Source organism: Chelonia mydas, chromosome 10, assembly GCF_015237465.2.
Source record: "Chelonia mydas isolate rCheMyd1 chromosome 10, rCheMyd1.pri.v2, whole genome shotgun sequence".
NCBI lineage: Eukaryota > Metazoa > Chordata > Testudines > Cheloniidae > Chelonia > Chelonia mydas.
This window is the reverse complement of record NC_051250.2, coordinates 63,961,589-63,981,393: the sequence shown is the minus strand read 5'-3', so window position 1 is coordinate 63,981,393 and position 19,805 is coordinate 63,961,589. Positions and strand designations below refer to the sequence as shown.

Here is a 19,805-nt window from a genome sequence, read left to right as displayed (position 1 = left end):
AAGAGTGGGGGTGGGTAGTGGTGACAAAGATGAACACTCTTTACAAAATAGAAGTTTGAAAGAGTGTTTGGAAAGTATTTTAAACAAAAACTATGAAAAAAACCCTCCCTGCAGCGCTACTAATCTAAAAATACTCTAGTATTGTGTTTATGCCTTATTGCAACCACTAAAATGAAGAGTGCCACTTCTCATCCATCAAACAGATTTAAAATGTGTTTACATTTACTTACAGGAACAAAAAGGCTCTAAACCAAACTTGATGAATTTTTCCTATTTCTGTGTGAGGGAAGCTTTTCACCTCGTAGCAATCTGTAATACTTACAGGTGTCTAATTTATTGAAAACGAGTACCTTGTTCCTAGATTATTTTAAAAGAGAGAGAAGAAAAGAAAGGACGCTTATCTGCAGATCACAGTCTTCTGGGATCTGATGAACAGAAAGAGGTTCATGTAAGTTTGACTAATGACCAGTCTCAGGAGTTAGCCTCTCAAGAAGGTAAGAGTCTTCTCTTGTTTTAGGATTTTTAAAAATGATTGTTTTAAATTGAAGTGTCTATACATTTTTAACATGTAACAAAGTCCATTACCATTAGCTTGTTATATATTGTGTGATCAGCTATTTCCCTTATGAAAGAATGGAAATTAGATGAAAAAGACCTATTTGAGGCCATTTTGTCCATCCCTCAAATATTCAAGATTCTCATGTGCTTTGTCTGTTATACCAATAAAATAAAAAGAAAAGGAGTGCTTGTGGCACCTTAGAGACTAACCAATTTATTTGAGCATAAGCTTTCATGGGCTACAGCCCACTTCATCGGATGCATGAAAGTGGAAAAATGCAGTGAGGATGTTTTTATACACATAGATCATGAAAAAATGGGTGTCTATCACTTCAAAAGGTTTTCTCTCCCCCCACCCCACTCTCCTGCTGGTAATAGCTTATCTAAAGTGATCACTCTCCTTACAATGTGTATGATAATCAAGGTGGGCCATTTCCAGCACAAATCAAGGCTCACCTTGATTATCATACACATTGTAAGGAGAGGTTTCAGAGTAACAGCCGTGTTAGTCTGTATTCGTAAAAAGAAAAGGAGTACTTGTGGCACCTTAGAGACTAACCAGTTTATTTGAGCATGAGCTTTCGTGAGCTACAGCTCACTTCATCGGATGCATAGCATATCGTGGAAACTGCAGAAGACCTTCTGCAGTTTCCACGATATGCTATGCATCCGATGAAGTGAGCTGTAGCTCACGAAAGCTCATGCTCAAATAAACTGGTTAGTCTCTAAGGTGCCACAAGTACTCCTTTTCTTTTTATTGTAAGGAGAGTGATCACTTTAGATAAGCTATTAACAGCAGAAGAATGGGGTGGGGGGAGAGAAAACCTTTTGAAGTGATAAACACCCATTTTTTCATGATCTATGTGTATAAAAACATCCTCACTGCATTTTCCACTTTCATGCATCCTTTGAAGTGGGCTGTAGCCCATGAAAGCTTATGCTCAGATAAATTGGTTAGTCTCTAAGGTGCCACAAGTACTCCTTTTCTATTTCCTTAAGTACCCTCACACCTTCTTGTCAACTGTCTAAATGGGCCATCTTGATTATCACTACAAAAGTTTTTTTTCTCCTGCTGATAATAGCTCATCTTAACTAATTAGCCTCCCACAGTTTGTATGGTAACTTCCAATTTGTGTGTGCCGGGCGCAGGGTGGTGCTTCCCTCCTCGGGCTCCCCAGGGGAAGGCGGGCCGGGTGACCCTCGCCAGAGGAGGGTCCGGCCGCCTCCTTTCCTCTCCCCTCTCTGAGACTGTGTGTGTGTGGTGTGTGTGTCCTACTATATGTTCCATTCTGTGCATCCGATGAAGTGGGCTGTAGCCCACGAAAGCTTATGCTCAAATAAATTGGTTAGTCTCTAAGGTGCCCCAAGTACTCCTTTTCTTTTTGCGAATACAGACTAACATGGCTGCTACTCTGAAACCTGTGAATAAAATAAAAACCAGCAGGATCTTATTAAAGGGGATAAGACAAGATGTCACATTTATTGTGAATACAGAAAGAATTGTAGTAGGCAGTCAGTTATAGCTATAACATTTCATTCAGTTTCACATTCATTCACACGTTCGTTCATACACACACTCAGGTTCTGCAGCGGCTGTATAGTTACCAGTCCTGAATGTAGCTTGAGTTCGTGGCTTGGTTTCATAGCTTGTGGCGGCTAATTGGCCAGGCAAGCCGGGCACAAGGAAGAGCTGGGTCTCTGCTGGGCATGCATCGATGCCCTTCCATGTTGGCAGCAGAATGTTACCCTTCAAAGTCTTCCATCTCGCCCATCCTTTTTGTAGGCTTTAGTTTGAATCCAAAGTCTATAGGTCTTGCTGTGTCACGCTGCCTCTGGGTCCGCTGTGATTGATTGATCACCTGTCAATTGCAGACATGACTTTCAGCCTAGGACCTGGCTTTGATGTTTCTTCAATTGTACTTTTGTTCTTTTCTTTTGAGGGTGGACTCCTCTTACTTTGTCAGTGGCTCATGAAAGCTTATGCTCAAATATTGGTTAGTCTCTAAGGTGCCACAAGTACTCCTTTTCTTTTTGCGAATACAGACTAACACGGCTGCTACTCTGAAATTTGTCAGGGCTGTTGTCTGCATTTTCAGCCGTTGGGCATTTACGCTTTATTTCATCAGGACAGGCTGGGCTGGAGGTTGATTCCGTCATCCATACATACCTCGTTCACATATCTAAACCAAACTAATAAGATTACCGCAGGGTTTTGCAAAAATGAAGGTTGCAGCAAGCTTTTACAAAATGAAGTGAGCATTTTAAAATGGCGTTTCGGACAAGTTAAAATGGAGTTTGAGTTACAATATAGACAAGTATAATGAATGGCAAACAGTGAGCAGAAGTTACAATGTTGAAACAGTGTAAGTTTCAGCGATTTAAGCAGTAATTGGATCGAAAGTGAAACTCAATTAGCCAGTTATTGGGGTAACTGATTTTATGAATGAATGTTTTTTTCATTCATAAAGCTTTGCTTATGAAGTTATATTAATAAAGTGAATTAAAAACAATTTCATTGATCAGTTCTACATGTCCAGTCTAGCTTTTTCAAATAAATCAGTCTTCCACTTTCCATTTGAGACACTTTCTATGTAATAGACATTAGTTTGGAAGCTTTTCTGATATTTGGCCATAACCTAAACTTACTCAGTGTCACCCATTTACTCCTAAAAGGAAAAGGAGTACTTGTGGCACCTTAGAGACTAACAAATTTATTTGAGCAAGTACTCCTTTTCTTTTTGTGAATACAGACTAACACGGCTGCTACTCTGAAACCATTGACTCCTAGTTTACCTTGAATTTCTGCTGTGTGAGAAATTGGAGTCAGTTCTTCTTAGATATTTGGAGTTTTGTAAATGATTAAAACCACCCTTTTAGCCAAACTTTTAATCTTTATTTACAAATTGGTTCCAATAAATACTTAAATTTCTTGTTAGTTTTATAATTCTTACAGTCCTAGGTAATTGAGTATTGTAGTCTACTAGTTTATTTTTTGTTAAATAATTCTGACTTTGCTATCACGTTCCTAGGGAGTTAAAATATAAATGTCAAGGGCCAGAATGTCAGCTGATGTAGATTCGCATAGCATTATTCATTTCAGTGACCACAGATTTGCTATACCAATTTATACAAACTGAGAATCTGATGCCAAATGTATATTAGTAATATGTTGTGCTTTTTCTGAGCATTAGTCGGTAGTTAGAAGCACCTGACACAGTTTTCATAAGGCATGAACTTGGGATAGAAGAAGTTGAAAAAAATGCAGCCGTCCAATTAACATGTTTACCTGGACTAGTTGTGCCCATCACATTTGAGCTGGAAATCGTGTTAGAACAGGCTTTCTCATGACACTTCTGGTCCTCCTGCTTTTGGTAGGGCCAAAAAAAGCATGAAAACCCAGACTTTTCAAATCACATTCTAGTGCTCCCTCTTCTGTCTAGAATCAGCAAGTACAGAGGCTTATGCAATATGGGGGGAAATGCAAGTTTAGTGCCAAGTCATTTGAACTCCTGCAAACTATTTGAACTTTTGCTAAGGCTATGGTTAATTCTTGAACTGCAAAGGAACATCCAAAGCTGTCAGCCACTACCTCTTTGGTATTTACTACCCACATTGTGATATCGTGGTAATTGTAATGAGTGATACTCTAAAGATTGCTAGGACACCAAGTAGGTAATGACTCTCTGGAGATCATGGTAAAGTAAAGCAGCAAAAAGACAGCATAATTTAAATGTCACACAAGTTTAATTTTTGGAAGAAGTTATTCTTTTCAGGTAGTTCCTGTTTCACTCATATTTTCAAATACCTTTAATAAAAAAAAAAGCTCAAATGTAATAATTAATTATATTTGAATATGCATTCAAAGTGGTTTACCTGACAGATATTAGGTGCCTGAAATTTGTAATATATGTAAAAATGAGAGAGAGGGACATATGAGTGGCAGATGAGTTCCTTGTGTTAAACTGTACTGCTTTTATATATAAATGCATTTCATACTTAAGACATTTCAAAGCTTTTTTTCATTTATTTCAGAACCGGGGCTAAGTATGCCTAGTGATACTTCACTCTCTCCAGCAAGTCAGAACTCTCCATATTGTATGACTCCAGTGTCACAAGGCTCACCTGCCAGTTCAGGGATAGGTAGTCCAATGGCATCTTCAACAATCACTAAAATTCACAGCAAGAGATTCAGAGAGTAAGAGCTTTGAATTACTCAACTTGAATTCTAAAAGTGTATTCTAGTCAAATGTATTTTCTAACTGTATTTGAATTTAGTGGACTCTTGTAAGTTGTTGGTGAACGTAAGTAAACACTACTCGCTGGCACTTTGCACCCTCTGTTTCTTTCTTGCTTGTCATGGGGCAGGTTATAATATTCCTGAGGGATTTCCTTCAGCTAAGATGCTGCTTTTAAGAAATGGAGTGGGCAGAAAAGTCATTTCAAATGAAGGGCAACTTTGAGTTTTGGGGAGCTGGAAACTCTGTTACAATCCACCCCTACTACAGTGGAATTACCACTAACCAGTGCTCGAAAGCATCCCTTATTGATTATCAGATTTGATCAAGGAATAGTGAATTGTAAAATATAAGTGTGTATGAGCTATCCTCTTTTAATATGTGGGCTCTGGGTGGGTGGGTTGTATACTGACAATGTATTTCACTGTGGTTTCATTTTAAACTCTTTCAGAATATCCTTACATTGTTTTAGGTGTACAGTTCTTTAACTTCTAAATAAATGTATTTAGTATACTTGGAACAAGTAACAAAAATTTTCTTTCTGCCAAAAATCATTTAAAGGCACACAGCAATGAGAGACACTGCTGAATTTGCTATATGCTAAAATGTGGTGGTTTCTGAATTGACAGGTATTGTAATCAAGTTCTAAGTAAAGAAATAGACGAGTGTGTGACTTTGCTATTGCAAGAGCTTGTCAGCTTCCAGGAACGCATTTACCAAAAGGATCCCATGAGAGCTAAAGCAAGGAGAAGGCTTGTTATGGGTTTGCGTGAGGTTACTAAGCACATGAAGTTAAACAAGATAAAATGTGTGATCATTTCTCCTAACTGTGAAAAAATCCAGTCAAAAGGTACATGTGCTTTAATAAGAAATATTTTAGTGTATAAATACTATGTGTATATTGCATTTTCCCCAACACTACCCATGATGCTAACCTTGTTAATCCATGATGTTGACTCCTCAGTCATTTTAAGCATCTTCCATGCTGTCCCATAAGCATGACAGGTCATCTTTCAATTCCATTGTAAAGCTGCCACACTCTGCTTTGGGCCCATTTCTTTAACTACAGGAAGCAATGGGGCAGGAATTGTGCCTTCCTGTATGTGGGACTGGGGACTGTGCCTAGTATATTTCAGACACTACGGGAATGCAAATGATAACTTCCTGAGATATGTAAGAGAAGGAAAAGATCTATTAAGATACAAAGAATCCAGTTTCATAAAGTTTCTGCTTTAGTACTCCTGGTGTATAATACAGCACCATTAGAGGGTTCAGAGCATCGTTAAGTGTACAGATTAACTGATCATATTCAGTAAATAACTGCTTATTTTATTCAAGTACAATCAAGTCTAACTTACTGCATGTACACTGCATTCAAAGCCTTACTGTTTTCAGGCAGTACATGGCTTAATCTAAATATCTGGTGGCTAACTATGTGTACTACAGTTTTAGCTGATAGCCACTGACACAAACTCTGGAATACTGGGTTGGACTAAAGTGCACTAGTAAAGATAACTGTTCTAAGCTTTAGCTTAGTGTTATTTTTTTATCCTAAGGTGGATTGGATGAAGCTCTGTATAATGTAATAGCCATGGCACGAGAGCAAGAGATTCCTTTTGTCTTTGCACTTGGACGTAAAGCTCTTGGTCGTTGTGTGAACAAACTAGTTCCTGTTAGTGTGGTGGGAATCTTCAACTATTCAGGTGCTGAGGTAAGCAATTCATTTCTGAATAGATAGCTGAAATAGTTAATGTCGTTTCAATTTTTTTCTCATGTAATACATGTTTACAAACTTTGTTCACTGCCCTTGGGCTCACAAGCTAACATGCATGTATACATACATACACTGAAACCCTGCTATAACGTGATAATTGGGGTCCAAAAAATTTGATCGCGATAAATGCGGGGTCACTTTATAGCGGGGTTATAAAAACTTACCATTTCAAGCCAGTCAGTTTAAGTCTTGTTAAAAAAACAACGGTTGTCACAGCATGTTTTAAACATAAAAGTAGTAATTTAATTACCTGTACATGAAAGAAACATGTGAAATCGACTACACTAATCATTGCGCACAGTGCAAAGTCAATCTGGTTGTATGACTCCATAATTTTAAATGTCATCACTTCTTAAAAAAGCTATCTAGTGTGGTCTGCTTATTTGCCGCAGACTGTTGCATTCTAGCAAAGTCAAGAATGCTTCTGAGTTGGAGGATTTTGACGCTGTCCATGTCTTGAGTTTCCAGCCACCTCAAACTGGCTTCTAGGTGCTTTACTGGCTCGGACACTTTTGATGGGAGAGTTGAGGTGCCATCTTTGTCATTAGTGCCACTGGTTTCGGGCTCTGGTGGTGCAGCTTCATTCTTCCTGCTGACATTTGCAACAATTTCGTCATCTGAGATGTGTTCATATAGCGGGCAGATGTCATCTGCCTAAAACCAGTTGAGGATCTCATGATGACTGTGCTCATATTCTCTGAGTGCTTCTTCGGCTAAATGTAAGTCGTCTTCAGTGAATCTTGTAAATTCAGGCTTGTCGTTGTTACCATCATCGTGTGTAGATGACCAAGACCCTTTTATCCAGTATCGTTCAATGCAATGTGCAGAGATAGCATCCCAAGGCTTTCCCACCAAGGTGACAGACTTCTTTCAAGTTGAGTGATGCCAGTGATGTGTCGACGGAGAAGTTGTTATCTGCTACCATCTGCTTGATCATTTTGCAACAATAGTTTTGCTTAAATATCGATATGATGCCTTGGTCCAGTGGCTGGATTTCTGATGTAGTTTTCTTTGGGAGATAAGAGCCTTTAATCTTGCTGTCATCACTGACAAGATTTTCTGCTAGGGGGTGGGCAGGGCAATTATCCAGCAGGAGGAGAGCTTTTTGCTCCTGCTTGAGTTTTTGCAAAGGAGCCCAAACTGCTGGCATGAAAGTTTTATGGAACCAGTCTTAAAATATGGAGCTTTTCATCCATGCATTCTTGCTGTTGGTGTATTCAAAGGGAAGATTAACATGATGAAAACATCTGGGAGACCTCGCTTTTCCGATCATCAGAGGTCTGACTTTGTGGCTGCCAGACTTGTTGACGCAAAACAAGAGTGACTCAGTCCTTCTTCTGCTTAAAGCCTTCTCGTTTGTGACTATCAGTCCTGGGTGCGATCGGATGACATTTTAAAGCATAAGCCAGTCTCGTTGCAGTTGTAAACTTGATCGGCTGTGTAGCAACCTTCCTCCGGCAACTTTTTAAGCTCAATTGGGTAGGAATCGGCAGCCTCTTTATCAGCTGAGAGGATTTCCCCAAACACAAGAACTTGGGTTATAGTGTGCCTTTTCTTGAATCTGTCTAGCCAGCCGTTACTCGCCTTACATTTGGATTCATTTGCATTGATAAGGCAATCAAATTTCTCTGCTTGAGCTTTCAGAATAGGGCCAGAAATGGGAACTCCTTCTGAGTGAACCTGGACAAACCATTGGTACAAGGCTGAATCTAGGCTTTTGTCCTTAGCAAACTTGACCTTTTTACGCTGTAAACCAGTTTCCTCTTCAAGAATGCAGGGTAGGCTACGGAGCTTTTCTTCTTTTTTCCACCCTCACAGAGTGGACTCGTGAATTCCTATGTCTCTAGCAAGCTGTGTTTGTTGTTTGCCCTTCTTTAGTTGATCCAGGGCATACAATTTCTCTTGGGCAGAAAATGACTTGCGTTTGTGAACTGGCATATCCATAACGGAAGAACGCAGTTTATTTATAAATATCGTAAAAAAAGTATTCTGGCAAAACATGAACAGTATTACGGCCTTAAAGGGGAGCCAACTTATGATTGCGTTATATCCCAACTCATGTTATCACGGGGCACGTTATTGCGAGGTTTTGTTGTATGTACAGAGTGCTGACTGGCATTGGATGTCAATTTTATCTTGGCCTATTTATTGTAAAGTTGCTTATCTCTTTAAATTTGACATGCTGCTCTGTCAATTCTGTGATGTCAGATTTGTCACATCTAAATCCTCTTCTTCCTCTATATTTTTGGAACGTGCTGGCAGACATCTTTTGAAGTGCCAGCTTAAATGACCTGGAATGTCTAGGACTGTAAGGCATGCAAGCATCTTGAAGTAAGGCAACAGTTGGCCTGTTAAAAAGATTGGGAGGTCTTTGAAGGAGGTCTTGGGAGGCCTCAAAGGAGCACTGGTACCAAGGGCATCTACCAGCTACCTAAAATCCTCATATTTTCATCAAAGCTGAATGCTTCTGCTTCATTGGGTCTGCACACCTTGGGAGGGTTGTGGGTTGCCATCATATTAGATGTGACCTGTGCATGTATCATATCATCCTGGCCTGTGATCAGAGGCGATGCGGTGTGGCTGAGATGGCATGCGGGGTCATATATCCATCCGTTTTCCCCCGTACCCCCCCCCCCCCGATTTAACTGCTTGGCTTGTACTGAGCATGCTCACATGGACCGAGCATGCTGAGTAACATCTGCTGAAGCTGCTGCCCTCACTCTGCCCTTATTTATGCCCCTGCATTATCGGCAGGTATGGATCATTTCTGCCTGTGATATAACCACTCCAACCCTGTAGGTACAGCTCATCTACTGCCTGCACTAAAACTAGGATGATAAGCTTTTCCTCCATCTGTTGGGAAAAACAGTGAGGGGAAAAAAGCCATTTTTTGAAAATGAAGCAGAACAAAAACTGTATCTCATGTTGTTGTAAACACATTTATTCTTTAAAAACTAAAAAGGGCACTCATTGTCCAAAATGAAAAGCTTGCAGTTCTAAGGGAAATATAATCAAATCCTCCATTCAAACTAATTAGGCCTACCATTCTTTCTTTCTTTTGTCTGCTCTCAGATATGATACAGTTTCCACAACCCACAGATTTTTTTTTGTCCAGCTTCATGCCTATGAAGTTTCAGCCAAAGCAGTCTGAGTGTGCCAAAAACACACTCAGTTGATAACTAAGTTGCCTGGAATGGCATGTGAGAGTTTTCTAAAAATTGACAAGTCTGAATATCTGTTCTAACATCTGTGACTTTACTTACTTGGTGGATGCAACAAACTGACAAACAAAGAGATTTGGGGTATAAATAGAAAAGGAGTACTTGTGGCACCTTAGAGATTAACCAATTTTTTTGAGCATAAGCTTTTGTGAGCTACAGCTCACTTCATCGGATGCTGTAGTTCACGAAAGCTTATGCTCAAATAAATTGGTTGGTCTCTAAGGTGCCACAAGTACTCCTTTTCTTTTTGCGAATACAAACTAACACGGCTGTTACTCTGAAACCTGGGGTATAAATGTGATTGTTCCATTTTAAAGCTAGATGGTGATGGGGGGGGGGAAAAACTCAGGATTAATTATAGAATCATAAGACTGGAAGGGACCTCAAGAGGTCATCTAGTCCAGTTTCCTGTGCTCATGGCAGGACTAAGTATTATCTAGATCATCCCTGACAGGTGTTTGTCTAACCTGCTTTTAAAAATTTCCAATGATGGAGATTTCACAACCTCCCTAGGCAATTTATTCCAGTGCTTAACCACCCTGACAGTTAGGAAGTTTTTCCTCATGTCCAACCTAAACCTCCCTTGCTGCAATATAAGCCCATTGCTTCTTGTCCTATCCTCAGAGGTTAAGAAAAACAATCCTTCTCCCTCCTCCTTGTAACAACCTTTTATGTACTTGAAAACTATTACCATATCCCCTCTGTCTTCTCTTCTCCAGACTAAACATACCCAGTTCTTTCAATCTTCCCTCATAGGTCATGTTTTCTAGACCTTTAATCATTTTGTTGCTCTTCTCTGGACTTTCTCCAATTTGTCCTGAAATGTGGCGCCCAGAACTGGACACAATACTCCAGTTGAGGCCTAATCAGTGCAGTGGAATAGAGTGGAAGAATTACTTCTCGTGCTAATACATCCCATTTTGAATTTTAATCCTATCTTCCAAATCACTTGCAACCCCTCCCAGCTTGGTAATTGTCTACGAACTTTATAAGTGTACTCTCTATACCATTATCTAAATCACTGATGAAGATATTGAATAGAACGGGAACCAGAACTGATCCCTGCGGGATCCCATTTGTAATGCCCTTCCAGCATGACTGTGAATCAATGAAAAGGAGTACTTGTGGCACCTTAGAGGCTAACAAACTTATTTGAGCATAAGCTTTCATGAGCTACAGCTCACTTCAAATCAGATGCATTCAGTGGAAAATACAGCGGGGAGATTTATATACATAGAGAACATGAAACAATGGGTGTTACCGCACACACTGTAACGAGAGTGATCACTTAAGGTGAGCTATTAAGCAGGAGAGTGGGGGGGGAGGGAGGGTTTAGTCTCTAAGGTGCCACAGGTACTCCTTTTCTTTTTGCAAATACAGACAAACACAGCTGCTACTCTGAAACCTGTGAATCAATGATAACTACTCTCTGGGAACGGTTATCCCACCAGTTTTGCCCCACCTTATAGCAGCTCCATCTAGAAGTTGAATTAGCATAATTTTTGTTAGCCTGAATTGGTTATGTTGTCTATCAGGGTCATGGAGAACAAGGAGACTTGGTAATGGAAATGTCTCACCTCCTTTGAATAACTTTTTAGTTTTGTCCTTGGTTTCTGGTTCTATATATTAAATAAATTAGGTCAGATGTCTGAGTCTGTGACAGAGTTTTTCATCTTGCAGTCTGACCATATCATTCTGACATTTCCTTTCCTTCTCTAACCTTTAATGTACCTCTCTGGTAGTCCCTTGTTATATAGATCATTGGCTACTCTCTGATCAAAAGTCCTCCTCACCCTCATTCTTAGTGTAAGTTTCACCATACTTAAAGTAGTTGGATGCAAATGTAGAGAGAGAGTCTTCCTATGAGTTCCAGTAAGTGGTGTTGGAAAGCCTGGGTATATGTATCTTTTTTCAGTCAACCAACCCATAAGGTGGCGGATGGTTACAGAAGAATTTTAAACTTCCACAAAGCGTGTTAGGACTATATTAGGTGTTGCTACTTTCTAAATAAGGCTTACATAGTGCACTGAACACCCATGTACTTCAAAGGCAGTCATCCTGAAGCTTTCCCATCGTTTCATTTTATTTTCATTTTCTGAGCAAACAGAAAAGCCTATATGCATTCTTGGATGGCATCTTCAGCAATTTGGGCACAGTATTCGAACGTTCTCTTTTCAGATGTAGGAACACAATCTTCCCTGTATGAACCCTAGCATCCATTTTTGGGTCATTAGGTTTTAGCTATTACCAAATCACTCATTTACAGTAATGATCAGCAGCTTTCACATTTACAACAGTTGGAATGAGAAACAGACACCTACTAAATTTAGCACCTGGTAGACTGAAAAATAAGAAGAGTTGTTCCTACTCCTTGTAGAGCTATATGTAATCAGATACCCTCCTCCTCCTTCCTGCCACCTGCCAGAGCTTTCTAGGAAGCCAGTCTCCTCTAACAGGTCCTGGTGCTGGAACTGGGGGTGCTGCTGCTTGAAGTGGTTTCCATCATGTACAGGGTTTACAGTTTGGTTCAATGGCTCTCCGCACCCCTACTATAAAAATCATTTCTGCACCCCTGCCAGTGACAGATTTCTAGACTACTTTCCTTCCTTACCCCCATAATCCTACTGGCTGTGTATTCTTTGGGTAGAATGGAGGGTGTGGCATGGGGAAATGGAACAGGCTTTTCATATCCCCGATTAAAACTATAGGATTACTGATAGCTCTTGATGCCTGAGGCCTGGAATTTTTGACAGACACCTCATCAATTGCATCATGAATGCTGGCATCAAGGAGTTGAAGATGCTGAGGTGACAGCACTTTGTCCTCACAATAATAGAAATGGTGGCACTTATTGGTGTTAACCTGTCTGTCTTCTGATTTTGACTAAAGTATTTCTTAGTTTGTTGTCGACATTACATGTACCTGTTAATGTTATGTGTAACACGACCAATTTGTGTTGAGCATGTTTGTTTAATTGTACATTGTTACTCTTTGAAATTGAGCATGTAATTATTTCTGCCTAACTGAACTTGTTTCGGGTATTGTAGCATGTACTGTAACTTAAACCACTTAACAATTAAGCTGTTAACAATATTTTTCTCAAGATGTAAAGTTTTTAATAAAACAAATATTGATGGCGTGGAAACAAAATTACCAGCAATGAGTGTGCTAAAACAGCTAGCCACAGACAGTATTGAATTTTAGATCATGTTGCATCCTTTACCTGCTAAGGAAGGAAGTGTCCATTAAATACTTAAATTGTCATTCATCTTTTGTTCTAACGTATATTTGGAAAGAGATTCAATATCAAGTGCGGGTCAGTAATGGAAAACTTCATTAAATATTCATTTTACTGGCTCCAAATGTTTATGGTGGTTTCTTTGGTGCAAAAGTAAGATTGCTATTCTAATCAGAGGTTTCCTTGACCATGTGATTCCATTTTTTGCTAAGCCTGGGTTGTAAGATGTTGTGACATCCCACTGAAAAAGGTAATAGGCTTTATATGGGAGATAATCCATATCTAAATGTGCCATAATATAATAGGCTCAAACCTATTAATCATTGCACAAAATAAAACCTGATTAGATCTGTGCCATTGGGAAGCAAAGACTAGCAGTGAGACCAAAGAGGCTTAAGATGACCAAAATTAGTAACTAGTAGGGTTTTTTTTTTTTTTTTTAAAGGAAAATTCTGCAAGACTGAGTTTTATCATTTGGGATTTTAGGCTGAGTGAACGCTTCCTGTGAGTCTGCAAACAATGCAGGATGGCTGTGTTCTTTCCCTCCTACCCATGCTTCATCAGAAATACCCCCAGCAAAAACTTGAGCTGTGTAAATGCAGAGGCATCCTTAAAATGAAACGTAGAGCATGACTGATTGCCCAAAATAAAGGGCACACTCTTTTTGACTAGACAGGCTTTAGGGTTGCATTCACAGGACCTGTTAATAAAAGGGAAAATGTGTCAAGTGAAAATGTTCATGAAGAAACTAACAAATATGAAAATGTCTTCCTATTTAGAGCCTTTTTAATAAGTTGGTCTCACTGACTGAGGAGGCCAGAAAGGCTTACAGAGATATGGTTGCATCAATGGAGCAGGAACAGGCAGAAGAGGCCTTAAAGAATGTTAAGAAGGCACCCCATCACATGGGTCATTCTCGTAATCCCTCTGCGGCAAGCGCTATTTCATTCTGTAGTGTTATTTCAGAGCCCATATCTGAAGTGAATGAGAAAGAATATGGTAAGTATTAAAAATGTATATTTATATTACATAACATAAAGTGGAAATAGCTATAAATATTAAACTATAGGTAGAAAAAAATTCTCCAAATACTTCCCAGTCTAGAATATATTCTACACTTCAGAGAAGGTGATCCAAAATTGGTTAGGCTCTTGGGGTGAGACAGTAGTCTTCTGGGGAAGTTCTTCTAGAACTGACCACATAAAAATAATGGCATTTGCCTTAATTCTCAGATGTGTTCCAAATACTTTATTGATGCAAAGCAACCCTAAAGCCAACCACAGGAGGATCACTTCAGTTGCAGAAGGATTCTCCATGGTATTGAGCTGGTATATGAAGGCCAGCAGTGAGGTCTGAACAGGGAGTTGTGTGTGTATAGGGCAGAATGAAAGGGGATGACGGGGGAAGTGAAGAGATGAGAGGTAGACGGGAGCTAAATTATTTAGGTCTTTGAAGACTGGAGCAGTTAGCTTAAATTTGATGTTGAAGTTGAAGGGAAGCCAGTGAAGGGTTTTGAAGAGTTGTCATGGTCTGAGCAACCTACAAGATTGATTTATGCATCAGGTCTTAAGCACACACAGTTTAACAGCTGGGATAGTACTAGTTAAGAATGAAATACTTGTCTAACCTAGGCCAAGTTGTTAATAAAATTGCTGATTTTTTTTTTTTTTTTTTTTTCCTGAGCACCCCCTTTACTCAAAATAATGCCTTGATTACTTGGAGAGCGTGGGTTTTTTTTTTAATTTTATGATCTACCTTTGAGGTTGCTTTTTTTAACTTCTTGTTCAGAATTCAACAGTTATTAACAAACACCAGCAGGATGATGATTAATACTATTTTGGCTAATTACCATGGGATTCTGGCACTGACAGTAAAACCGCGCTGCATGGTCTCCCCGCACACCCTCTGCCGTGCCATTTCTGCCTGAGTGTAGTGCTGAGGCAAGCGCATCAACACCTTTTTGATTTCAGAACAAAATGTGTTTGTTTGAGAATCTCTTTAAGCATGAAACACTTTACTTCACAGCTTTTTCTGCTCTTGATTTTTTTCAAACTGTTTTTCACTGTGATCATGTTTGGACAAGTATAGTGTTACATGCACGTCTCCCTTTTATGCTTTTTACTTGAACAGGATCTTAGGATTTTGTTTTAATTGTGTAAATGTTTTAACTCTCGAAGCTGTCAGTTTTCTGATGAGCTTGTGGTGTCTTGATCTGCAGAAACAAACTGGAGAAACATGGTGGAAACATCTGATGGGTTAGAAACCTCTGAAAATGAGAGAGTGTCCTCATTTAAGACCACTGCACCAGAAAAATCTAGTAGTGTTCAAATTGAAAAAGCCACTGTTAATAAACAGCCGCTTACAGCTACAACTGGAACTACCTCAACTGCAAGTCATGGAAAATCCTTGCCAAGTGACAAAGAGGAGGTGAAGCCAGATGACAATCTGGAGTGGGCCTCACAGCAGAGTACCGAGACAGGATCTTTGGATGGCAGCTGTCGTGATCTTTTAAATTCCTCTATGACCAGTACCACCAGTACTCTTGTACCAGGAATGCTTGAAGAAGAGGAGGAGGATGACGATGAAGATGATGAGGATTACACCCATGAACCTATATCAGTAGAGGTTCAACTTAATAGCAGAATTGAATCTTGGGTCTCAGAGACCCAAAGAACTATGGAAACCCTTCAACTTGGGAAGACCCTTAGTGGTGCAGAGGGAGACAATGCAGAACAAAGTGAAGAGGAAGAGAGAGAAACTCCTGAGCAGGTAGATCCAGTAATTGAAAGTGAGGAATGGACAACTGACAAGCATGCAAATAATGCCCAACATAAACCCACGGTCAGCAATTCTCTGAATAAAGAACACACAGATTCCAATTACATGTTGTAAAAATAAGTACAAACTCAGGAACTCTTTAAAATTATAATTAACTGTTGTAAGGGTTGCAGCCATTACTTTGTGTGCTTCATCTCAACATTTTGCACTGTTTAACATTTAATGTATGTATTTAATTCACAACAAATATTTGTAGCTGTCTATTGTTAATTGTTTCATTAAAACCTATAGTTTAGCTTTTAATCAGTATCTGTGTATTTCCCAGAATTGAAACCATCTATGTAAAAATTTCAATTAATAATAGATCTTCACTTGAGCTGCTTTTGTAAACGGAGAAACTATTTATAAATGACCAATTGTAAGCAAAAGTCTTCTTAAATTTGACTGTTTATCTTTTTTTCAACACATGAGCTGATCTACGTTTTAAGACTTGCAACAGTTACCAACATTTTGCATTGCTGTTACCCCAATCATTTTAACCTGATTGGCCATAATTTTCTAATTATACCAGGAAATAATAAAAAAAAAAACAATTGGCTTTTCTGTAGAGAGAAGTCAGAAAAATCCAAAAACATTTTTCTTGCAGTCAAAAGGAAGAGGAGATTGAGAAATGTGTGCATGATTCTTATGCTAGGACAAATGCAGCTTTTTAGTTGGGTTGGTGAGGGTATATTGCAAAAGCTGCTGACTGTAATGAGAGTTACAATATGCTAGAATAACTTTAACCCAAAACTACAATAGCAAAATAATTGTAGTTAATGTATGTTTGCTTTTTTCCAATGAAATACTTTAAAAAAAAAAAAAATCACTATTTGCAGAGTCACAGTAAGGGAACCATGACCACCATCCATGTTGTTCTTCGTAATTGACTGCTTCCTTATTCTTTCACTTACCTCAGGAATGCTGATATGCATAATTTTATTTACATTAAATAAAACAGGCAAAAGTGATCTGAGTATTTAACAGTAAGTGTGACTGATATAATAGCTAAGTGTATTGTTGTGTTCTCTTGCATGCTTTGATTCTGGCCACTTTTATATTGAGTTCAGGATCAATTTCAGGATTAATTCTCATTGAGAATGTGAACTCTTGTTCCTCAGTTGTAGCAGCCTAGTAGTTGACTTCTAGAGTAGTAAAGTAGTTGTTCTGGGAAGGCAGGAAAGTGCCTTGGAGTTCTGAGAGGTGTCAGTGGTTCAAAAAAAAAAAAAAGCCAGAAATGAATAAGCTGCCATAGAATTATCTACGTTTGTTCCTAGTATTGAAATTAAATCCATTATCTGGAGATGAAATTATTTCAGATTGGGGATGGAGTATATGTCTAATCCTTGCACACCAAGAGTCTGAATTTTCTAAATTTTGTCCAGTACTGGCAATAAATGTACTGAAGCCATCAGCACCGAGGACTTGACTATAAGAGTAGCCAAAGAACCATTTTCATGAATAACAATTTTTCATGACAAACATAGATTTGTTTTAATTCTACATCATTATTCTAGACCACTTCCATTTAAAAGGTAACTTTCAGTAACACAAAATAAATGGACATTTTAATTGCACACTTAGTTTACTTAACAACTTGGGACCAGCACTTTTTTAGTATTTGTAATACTGATATTTCATGTTGCACTGGGAAAATCAGACTCCAGGTTTAGGACATATCTAGTCCTGTCTTTCAACTGGTAATAAGCATTGTGGAAACAAAGAGTTTGAGTATTATGTAAATAACACTTTGGTATCTGTAGACATAGCAAATGCTATGCAGGACATTGTTGAAGAAAGCAGCTGGCTGTCCTGTCATGTTCTTAGTTCCATTATATAATCTTCCTAGGTATTAGCAACAGACAGTTGATAGGAATACAAAGAGTAAAGAATGATGCCTCCTAAATATTAACCCCAATTGTCTGTACTGCAGATTTTATTGTGCATACATTCTGAAAGGTTTATTCATTTAGGAAATGATAGGGGTTTGAACTGCTGACAGAGGATCAGTGTTTGCCCTTGGATGTGTAAGCACAGCTTCCGTCAACAACTAAGATCATGTGCACACGAAGGGTAGAATTTGACCTAGATTTTCCAAAAATGGAAAGTGGAATTACAAAAAACTATAATCATCTGTACATTTCCTTTTCCTTATTCCATGCCAGTGAGTCAAATAACTCTTGATCTTGAGGTAGTAGCATTACAAAGGTTTCTTTTTTGTCTTTTCTGACCTTGGACAGTCATTTTAATATTTGACATTTATATCAAACAGGAAATTTACTTATAATCTTCAACCCACTGTTGAATTGTAATTTTGCTACAGATTTCATAAGTATATTATGAGTTCATTAAAGATGATACAGCTCATCTAGTACATCTCTTTGTCAGCAAACAAGGAGAATCTTTGGAAATGTGAATGATCACCTCTAGAGAGGCAAACCAAAATGGACTAAAGGAAACCATCCATTTAGAACATTTCCTTTTGATAAGATGAGAATGAGATATAATTGTGAATGGAATGACTGTGCGTCTGGGAAGAGGTCCATTTGCATCTAAAATTAGGGAAGTTCCTTGCAATGTGCAGCACTTAAGAGGTATAATCTTGATCTTGTGGTAATCTTGTTTCTATCGGCAACAGAAATAAAAAAGCATAACCTTTCCGATAGGTTATTTTGTAGTGCCATGATTAATTTTTTAAGATAGCTGGATTTCTATTTCACTATAAAAAGTATACAATTTATTATACAGGTTGTTATACTCCAAAAAACAGATGTTTCTGGAGTTATATGAATATAGATATGTTTTTTTGTGAAGATTATTCAGAAAACAAATATCCATTTTTTTTCTTTCAAAGACTATTGGATTATATAGATTTCATGCATCTGGCAAAACATGAAAAATAATGTGTGGTAGGGCATCTTTACAATGAATTGATAGAGATGACTGTGCATAGAAATTATTTTATATAACACTTCTAGGATTTGTGTAAAAATAAATTTAGGGGAAAAAAATCTGGAGAACGTAGTCCTTCATCAGACCAAATAATTATTATTTTTTTTGTCTGAATAAGGAGGAAGGCCCTGGTCCTGCAAATACTTACTTACATACTTGACTTTGGGAACATGAGTAGTTCCACTGGTATCAGCACACCGATTGGTATGCTTAATTTAAACACCTGTGAAAGCGTTTGCAGGATTGGAACCAAACAGTGACTGCAGGATTTGTCCCGTATTTTTAAAATTAAAAAACAACAGAAAATGTTCTTCAATAATGCACTTGTATGATTTCTTAACATAAAGGTGGGCGAGGATTTTTACATGATTCAGTCCATTTCTTTAACATGAAGTTTAAATTTTAATAACATTACTTTAAATATGAATGCAAAAAAGTTTTATTGTTTGAAAAGCTGCTGTTTGCTAAAACTGTCATTAAGTATTCTCTGTGAAGTTGTGCCAACTAATCAAAATATCCAGTTGATTTTAATGTTGATCATATTTTAATCATTAAAATTCAGTGTGAAGATTTGTTTACAAAAACAAAAACCAGCAGAAGGAAGCCATAGATGCAGCCTATGTGGGGTTTTTTAGCCGTCCCTTCCACACGCAATGAAATGTACGAATGTCTAACGTGAAATTTATACTGAGTGATAACACTGAAATTAGCAACACAGTTGGCACAGCCCACCTTCTAAATGTTCATCAATGGTTCATATATTTTTAATAGATTCTAATAAGATAAACTGTTAATCTTTAATGTCTTAACATTTGTAGCAACACTTAGGTTAAACAGTAGAAAATTATTATAAAATAAAAGATGAAGGGTTCTGTTTTCTTTTTTGCTGTATGAAGGATAATTGTTCTATCTACCATACTTTTTTGGAGTAATAGCTTTTTTTGCACTATGTAAATACTAGTGGGGATTCTTCCATAACTAATAAAAGTGATTGTAGAAATATCTCTTAC

At 38.2% G+C, this 19,805-nt stretch overlaps 1 protein-coding gene across 4 annotated transcripts in view; it reads left to right on the top strand.

Moving 5' to 3' along the window:
* The window catches only part of SECISBP2L (SECIS binding protein 2 like), a 51,071-nt gene extending 31,267 nt beyond the window's left edge, over positions 1–19,804 (top strand). For all 4 annotated transcript variants that reach the window (XM_037911732.2, XM_043524240.1, XM_043524239.1 and 1 more), the window contains exons 13-18: positions 362–494; positions 4,591–4,753; positions 5,423–5,643; positions 6,350–6,504; positions 13,806–14,025; positions 15,245–19,804. In XM_037911732.2, coding sequence (XP_037767660.1) covers positions 362–494; positions 4,591–4,753; positions 5,423–5,643; positions 6,350–6,504; positions 13,806–14,025; positions 15,245–15,918 — 1,566 coding nt within the window. In that variant the 3' untranslated portion in view covers positions 15,919–19,804. The remainder of the gene's footprint in view (positions 1–361; positions 495–4,590; positions 4,754–5,422; positions 5,644–6,349; positions 6,505–13,805; positions 14,026–15,244) is intronic.
* The last annotated feature ends 1 nt before the right edge of the window (position 19,805 follows it).